Source organism: Tursiops truncatus, chromosome 11 (assembly GCF_011762595.2).
Source record: "Tursiops truncatus isolate mTurTru1 chromosome 11, mTurTru1.mat.Y, whole genome shotgun sequence".
NCBI lineage: Eukaryota > Metazoa > Chordata > Mammalia > Artiodactyla > Delphinidae > Tursiops > Tursiops truncatus.
The window spans coordinates 45,363,759-45,372,473 of record NC_047044.1 but is presented as its reverse complement, the minus strand read 5'-3'; the positions used below and the strand labels follow the sequence as shown (position 1 = coordinate 45,372,473).

Below are 8,715 nucleotides of genomic sequence, written 5' to 3'. Positions count from 1 at the left end.
GAGACAGACTGGAAATATTTTTCCAAGCACCTAACAGTGGTTTTCAAATAATCAGGGAAGGAAAAACTTTCAAGGTTGAATAGTTAAATGCATACAATGGGGGAATACCCCTCTGGGATTACTATCTTCCACCCAAGTTTCTTTGGTTTTAGATAGAAACCATATAGCCTCTTTTTGGTTTAATGAAAGACGCTAGACAAATGGGTTCTGTTCTTGACCTCACGAAACAGCACTTACTAGCTAAATATGCACCGTCTGGTAGGCACATTAGTAGAGCATCAAAACATGGCTTTATTTTAACTAAGCATTATAAAAATGTACAGATGTACAAATTTGCCTAGTATTTCATGGGGCTGTTGCTCTGTCTTCAACAATTAGATTGCATTGTAGCTGTAAGACCAGATTTGTGGCAGTGTGTGTCATTAACAATTTTTCTACCAAGCGCAAATAACCCACTACAGACTGAAAACAAAACAAAACAAAGCAAAACAAAAACAAAGTCACCTTTACATTTGGTCATATTGATATTCAACGTAAGACCGCATGTCACTAAGCAAATCATTCAAACTATAGTTGGGAGATACTTTCTAAACCCCGTGGTCGTAAGAACAAGAAACTGAATGATAGTGCAAGCCTATCTGTTCACTGTCCTCAAAATAGTACAGGACCCATCTTCTCGTGAATTTAAAAAGACACTGGAATGTTTTTATGGGAAAGCAGTTCAAAATAAGAAGTACTGATATAGTTATAGTGAATATCCATATCTCCTACTTCAACCGTTTCCCACCGGAATGTGAAAAGTGAATAAAGACAGCAACATTTTTCAAAAAGTTAACTTATATTAAAAATATTTTTATAAACAATTTTAATACTACAAAGTAGTATTGCAATACAAAGCAGTTCAAATATTAACTGTTCTTTAAACTGTTAAACTTTATTATAAATTAAAATTTCTTTACAAAAAAAATTGCACATAATATTTGACCACTCTTAGGTTCTGATGCACTGGCATTTGCAATAGTTTCTTTAATCTTCAAGTTAAACAGTCTCGGCAAGGAGTCCAGAACGTAGAAAGGGCAATAAACAACCCTGTTAGAGCATTCAAGTGCAACTAGCAGACTTGTGGCCATGGCAGTTACACTTTCCTTAAGATGGACTGCTTAAGTTTTAAATCCTGAAATGAAGAATCTCAAAAGGTTTAAAGAGGAAAAACTAAAAGGGACTGCCGGCTTTTTACTGTAAACACAGCCCTGGAAATTAAATCCCAAACAAGAATCTCTCAGGCATCAGAGAGTGTCAAGTGAATCAGGAATAGCACAACATAAAGGAAGGGGGAAAAGTAAAAAATAAAAACAAAAACAAAGCAAAATGAAAATAAATGTCAGTCACTTTGAGGAACTATACTTACGTACATGATGTTATGAGAATCTGGCAGGGCCTAGAAGCAGGCCAAACAGGAAGTTCATTTATCCAAGCGAAGAGGGTCATGTTCATTGCTTCCGGTTTTGAGGATAGGATATTGTAGGGGACTTGATATGATCAGTAATGCTTGTCTGCCTTACACAGACCTTAGCCAGGGATCAGCCTAATCTTGAAGGATCATTCAAATAATTTTTGGCAATTATTATAAGGACTTAGAACTGACTGCACCCAGTGTTCAGTGATTCTTGCTTTCTGTTTTGTAACTGTTTAAATTTAAGAGCTCATTTAGGCTGACTCCAATCTCTTGGCACTTGGAAACTAGTTTTCTCAGGTTATCAGTTTTACCTCCTTCTGACGCTTCAAACAAGAGTTGCTGTAAAAGACAGGGAAGCATAGAAGTAAGACTTAGCTAGATTTTGAGCATTACCACATCAATGGATATGGCACATGCAGAAAATTTATAGGAAAACTTCAAGATGAAATAAAAGATAAAAAGCATTACATCTTTCCACAGTGATGCACAAAGAGGTAACTTCTGTAAGGCTCTCTGATATAAACGGTGGACCTATAAGATAGATATATATACAATTCCATCAGGAAATGTGGTGGAAAACACCTTCATAATCCTAACTATTTGAATGGTACTTCATAATATAACAACATTCAAGACAACATGGTTATGCTGGATTTTGGAGTTTCCAAACATTTAGAGTTCTTAGGATGTTAACTTCTATGCTTTAATCCTTTTAAATTGAGAAGTCAACAAAAAGGGCAGAATAGCTATTTAAAAAAAAAAAAAAGCAACCCATCTGATAGTCAATCACGGCTTACCTCTCTTTGTCCCTTTAGAACAATCTCAGCAGCAATGGCTCTAAGAAAAAGAAAGGAATATAGAAAAGGGAAAAGAAAAATTTATATATCTTTGAACAAAATGAGATACTACCACTGGCAGAATACTGACTGTGGGAATCTGAGTACAAAACTTCCTGAAAGTAACAGGCTAAATTTCCAAGGAGGGTAACCTATAGTGAAAAGAAAAATTCAACAATTTTTATCAACTTTACAATAATAAAGCAGACCAGTGTTTTGAACATAAATAACGTTCATGAAAAATACTCATAATTACTAATTAAAAAAAATACTTGGCACTAACACCTTTAAAAGAAAGAAGACATCAGATTATAATAGGGGGAAACCCCGCATTTCAAAAGCGATAGTCTTAATATGTGTATAGCAGATCTGTTTGTTTGGTAACAGTATTGTTATCTATATGTTCTCCTTCAAGGAAAATTAAAACTATCCATTTTGCTTCTAGAGGCAATTGTTAATGAGCACGCCTTCACTCTTGGTATAAAACCTCAGCAAAAAAAAAAAAAAAAAAAAACCTCAGCAAGTGCCAAAAACAAATCTAAATTAGAAGAGAGATCTCTCCAGGGGAAAAAATAGATGTCATTTCAGATTTACCTGTCTGGAGCAAACCTTATAAATAAAAGCAATAGCTATAAAAACATGTACATGATTGTTGCATTACATTTTCCAGGTGGCCAGGCATGTTGGGATATTATATGTAAACATCTTGGCTTGAAGTTTCAGAATCTGAACATTGCTTTCTTCCCATTCATGTTGAAGTAGCCTGTAAAGTACATTCAGGAAAATGAACAAAAGCATTGCAAGTATAGGGAACTTGAGCTCTATGAGCAGAATGTTTGATGAAGCATAATTTTTGGTCAGTTAAATTCTATCGAGGCTATTCAGCAAGTATTTGTAGAATGCCTCTTACAAAACTTACCCTGGGAAAGAAACATGCAAACTAGCAAAAGGTCTAGTCAAGACCCATACCATCTTCAACAAACTAAAATAAGGCTGATGTATTCCTATAGGATACTAAAGCATTCTCTCCAAATTACATTCCACATTCTCCCTCCCCGTAAATTTTCTAAAATAATGAATTGATATATTAGTGCAATTTCTTGGTATTTTTCTTTCTTTATTAAACACAGTATACTTAATTGTGAATGTTTCTTGAGCTAAAATGTAATAAGTACAGTGACTAATTATTAAGTTCTCTATTCTGAAAAAAAAAGGACAAGGATGACCTTAAGGAAATAAGAAGTATCAAAAGTAGAACTTTACCAACAAAACCAACAATTAAACTACCTATATTCCAAAATGCCTATCATTATAGAAACTACTCAAAACATCAGCACATTTTCTATTTCACATGTTTTATCAAAGGTGATGTTTTATAATACAAATTTCTATAATTAACTTTGGCAGATTAGCATGCTTATTACTAAGAATCTTTATTATAAAACGCTATGGTGTTATTTTGTTACTCTTATCACAGTCTTAAGCCTTTGAATTTTTTTCAATCTCTTATATCATTTTCCTACATACATGCTAAGTGGAATGTAAATGCTCTAGAACACAAAGGGATATTTTATAACTATTTTAGGCACCTTATAATCCATAAAACAAGCTTAGAAACATAAGACACAACAGATGCAGTGGAAATGACAGCACAAGTAGAAGCCAAAGCTTTAGTATGCAGTGTACCTTTTTGAATCAAAAAGCACAATTCCTGAGGGTTGAAATGGGTTTTACTCTATCAGAGCAGAAAAACTACAAAGAAATGCTCTAAAAAAAATCTTGTAATTGAATGTATGAAATCCCTGGATAAGTGTTTCTCAAATGTGGTTTGAGGGCTCTAGCTCAGGAATCTGCATTTTAAATAACCATCCCAGGAGATTCTGATACATGCTAATATTTGAGAATGACTGACGTATATGAAAAGAAGTCATAGTAGGACTTCCCTGGTGGCGCCTGCCAATGCAGGGGAAACGGGTTTGAGCCCTGGTCCGGGAAGACCCCACATGCCACAGAGCAACAAAGCCCGTGCGCCACAGCTACTGAGCCTGCACTCTAGAGCCCGCGAGGCACAACTACTGAGCCCACGTGCCACAACTACTGAAGCCTGCGCACCTAGAGCCCGTGCTCCGCAACAGGAGAAGCCACCGCAATGAGAAGCCCGCACACCACAAGGAAGAGTAGCCCCCGATCGCCGCAACTAGAGAAACCCCACGCACAGCAATGATGACCCAATGCAGCCAAGAATAAATAAAAAATAAAATAAATTAATTAAAAAAAATAAGTCGAGACTTCCCTGGTGGCACAGTGGTTAAGAATCCACCTGCCAATGTAGGGGACGTGGGTTCGAGCCCTGGTCCGCGAAGATCCCACATGCGGCGGAGCAACTAAGCCCATGCGCCACAACTGTTGAGCCTGCACTCAAGAGCCCGCAAGCCACAACTACTGAGCCCGCGTGCCGCAACTACTGAAGCCCATGCGCCTAGAGCCTGTACTCCGCAACAAGAGAAGTCACCGCAATGAGAAGCCCGCGCACCGAAATTAAGAGTAGCCCCCACTCGCCGCAACTAGGGAAAGCCCGCGTGCAGCTTATCTCTTTAACACTTAAAAACCTCTTAAGTAATACTCCTTTGCTGCATAAAACATGCTTTGTGCTTATAATGCATGTACCATGGACAGATGGTATGTGCTTAGGGGACACAGGTGAACTTTACTTGAATTATATGCCCCCTTATAATCTGCAGTTTTCTGAAGTAACTAGTTCTCCACATTGACTTTTACACGAATAGTTACATATTGCTTAACAACTTTGAAATTAAAGTGGAAATGAGGCAATAGCCAAAGAGCAGACTATTAGCAAGTTTTCAAGAATAATTTTATATGAAGAGCCTATACAATTGAGCTAAGAATTTTATTTTTTCTTACCTCAGTGCAAGTCCAGAATTAGTTGGCATAATTGAGCAAAACCGTTCCAAGGTTTTGGAATGCTGGATCTTTGGAATACAGCTCAAATAAAAGAAAATAACCTGTGAAGGTTGGGGAGGTGGGGAAAGGAATACAACAAAATGTGAAATCCAGTTACCTATGTGTTTTAATGAGAAAACCAAAATGGTCTTTAAGACATGAATGTATAAATTATAACAATGTATGATGCTGTGAGTTACAGTTCCTACCATTAATTATATTAGTGACTTTCCAAATATGAATTAGGAAATATGGTCTAGTGATGAGAGCCATGGACTGAGAACACTGACAAGAAGCCAGGAGTCCGGGTTTTCATTCCTGAGTCTACCTTTACTTGCTGTATAGCTGGGCAAGTCATAGGGCTAATAATACCTGCCACATCTTGCTCATGGAATGCCCGTGTGTAAATGACTTAATGTCCATAAAGTAGTTTGAGATCCTGGGATAAAGAATGGCATAGAAGTACAAAGCATAATAATTGGTTATCCCGGTAACAACAAAACCACCCCACCAAAAAAATAAATAAATAAAACACAGAGATGTTTTAGTCTATACTGAGCTTTAGTAGCTTTTAGCTTACACGCACTGAATAAAAGGGGTCTCTGAAAATAAATCAATTTTTAAAAAACCCTTTGCTTCACTGCCTATAAGAAGATGACCTTATAAATATATCAATATCCAGACTCTACTCTTAAAATTCCAAACAGCATCTGATTTCAGCTTTCTTATGTCCTATGTATAGCTATATCTGCTTGACAAAATACTGATAAAAAGAGCAGCTATAACATGTAAGCACATTCTTACTTATTTTGAAGTTATAGAATTTTTCATTCAGTAAAATTTCCAATTACTCAAGCAAAACATTACTGACATTATTACAATTACTTCTTTTGATCTCTCTTCTTTAATACGTATTAAACCTTAACATCTCTTCACTTTTGCTTCAATGCTAAATTTTCTTAAATAGAAGATAATCAATATGCACATTTTATCTTAACTGAACTTTAAAGGGCTCTGTGCCTAGATTTTGAAGAGATAAATAGAAAACGTGGTCAAGAACAATAGTAAATGCTAGTAAAGTGGTCCTAGGAAAATCTCTCGATATTAAACAGGAGTTTTGCTATCATTTAAGTCCCCTACTTTTGTATAAATATCTAAAGAAAATAAGTTTTAAATTCTTACCCTATTATGAAATTCATAGTTGGACCAGTAATCAGCACTGCTAAAAGGAATGGGGTATCGGGCAGGGACTGTAACCAAACATCTATTCACTAAATCAGTAAAAAATCTGAATTCCTGGACTTTGTTTCTGGATCCAGCAGCTCTATTATTGGCAAAGACAAGATAACTGCCAAAAGAAAAACATCATAATTTAGAATAATTAAGCCAGTAATTCTCTAACAAGAAAGCTCATCAACCCTTCCCCAACCATATCCCCTTATTTCAAATCCCATTCTTATTAAGAGGAATTAAACTTACTCCAGCCAAATCTTCTGCACTATATCAGACTTCATGGCCACCCCTAACGCTGCCTCATATGCCTCCACTGTCTCTTTAATACTTGATTGAAGAGGATGACAAAGGCTGTTTAAAAAATGAAGGAAAACATTGTATGTCTACACCTCAATTCGATCAGGTAAAGGAATGACAAAGTATAAACATTACAGATATTATTACAATAGAATCCTTCTTTTGAGCTTTCTTTTTTTAATAACATATAAACCTTAGCATCCCTTAAATTTTGCTTCAATGACTTTAGCAACAGGTTAATTTTAACACAGTGTAATTCAGTAATAAATAACAGATGCAAGCCTAGTATGCAACATTTCTCTCCACAGTAGATAATGTCTCACCAGTATATCAGCCACAAATAAGGAACTTGGTGGTTAAACATTTCATCATCAAAATTTCCTTTACATAAACGGGCTGGAATGTCAAGTGGTCCTGGGATATTTAAGAGATACCTGAGGAAAAATATCATGTTTAAAATTATGCCTATGTACACATGGATTACTATTGCTTTTTTTTTTAAAAAAAATCCTGTTTCAACTAAAACTTCCTTGTTTATACAGTAATGAGACTTTATTTTCATGTGTATACCATACCGCTTTGGTCACATCTCTAGCATCATATATTTATTATCTTATACTTACTTGAATAATTCTTCTTCTATAATGATTTTTAAAAATTTTATAGCCCAAATTAAACAAACCACCATAATCATCTAATGAAACCTAATTAAAAACAGAGAATAACAAATGAGACTACCAAGTATCTAAAATTTTCCCAAAAAATCTGTACTTTCTTGGAAAAAAAAATCTTTGAGTTATAAAACTTGATATCTGAAAACAATTTCTCTCTCACATACACACAAATACCACTCTACATTTAATTTTAGACATGATATAAAAGCGTATTCTATAACATATTGGCCCATAAGGCACTTGTCAAAAAGAGGTCTATGATCAAATAAGATTGAGAAATACTGCAAATTAAAGCCCCCTCTTAAAAAGCCACAAAACATATTAGGATATTAAAGGCTCTAAGAAGCCAATCAGTAAAAAAATCTATTTTACTTTGGTAATTCAGGTTTCCCCCCAATATATTTGAATCTGTGTGTATAACATTACTAGCATCTTCAGGAACAATGTTTTTAAAGGCAATACGTTGATTTCGACAATGACAACCTAGTATTAACTGTTCACAGTGAATTTAGCAATTATTTCAAGGAACTAAGTTTTAATGGATTAGAGAGGCTGTATGGCGGCTGGGGTGGGGGAGGTTGTGTGCTGGGGGCCGTAAGAAAGGGAAGAAATGGTACTTCTAGAAGGCAGATTATCATCCTGACTTGGCCGTAACTAGCTGTATTACCATGAGTTAATCACTTAACTTCTAAGAATATTGACTTTTCTCAACTGAAAACTGCAATAAGTAAGAAGAGATAACTTTAAATCTAATCTATATAAGACTATCCCTATGCCAACTTCAGTAAGGTGAATGAAATCCCCAAGTTAACTTTTATGGTTATCTACTAGTCTTCAAATTGATTTGAAACACACGAAAATTACTCCATCTCAATCTTTCTGTCTGTCCTTATACTAAATTTTACACATAAAATTTTCCAGTATAAAATTTATACTAAATGTTATATAGAAAGAAAAATGACAGACTCTAATTCTAAATAAATATTACAGTTCTACGTACTTTGCTTTACAATTTCTACTCAAGAAATAAAAAAGTATTTTGAACTTATGAAGAGCACTGACTTCTCCTATTAATAAGCTTCGGCTCTTTTATAAATTTTAAAAATTTCTATCAATACCAAGTTAAGTGTGGCAATGCTGAAAACTCTCTCACTTACTGCCATTCTCTTAATATTTGACTTTTGTATAAATATCTAAAAAATAGATAGGCTCTCATCTGTGCAAGCTTTCACCACATCTACCCAAAATAAGGACTTCA

General features: G+C 35.1%; 1 protein-coding gene across 2 annotated transcripts in view; it reads right to left on the bottom strand.

The window, feature by feature from the left end:
• Positions 1–273: 273 nt before the first annotated feature.
• Positions 274–8,715, bottom strand: part of ZFC3H1 (zinc finger C3H1-type containing) — a 49,884-nt gene continuing 41,442 nt past the window's right edge. For both annotated transcript variants that reach the window (XM_019952637.3, XM_019952638.3), the window contains exons 28-35: positions 7,107–7,217; positions 6,733–6,837; positions 6,436–6,601; positions 5,215–5,315; positions 2,954–3,055; positions 2,254–2,293; positions 1,925–1,987; positions 274–1,795 (exon numbers count right to left, since the gene is read on the bottom strand). In XM_019952637.3, the coding sequence (XP_019808196.1) occupies positions 1,658–1,795; positions 1,925–1,987; positions 2,254–2,293; positions 2,954–3,055; positions 5,215–5,315; positions 6,436–6,601; positions 6,733–6,837; positions 7,107–7,217 (826 nt within the window). In that variant the 3' untranslated portion in view covers positions 274–1,657. The remainder of the gene's footprint in view (positions 1,796–1,924; positions 1,988–2,253; positions 2,294–2,953; positions 3,056–5,214; positions 5,316–6,435; positions 6,602–6,732; positions 6,838–7,106; positions 7,218–8,715) is intronic.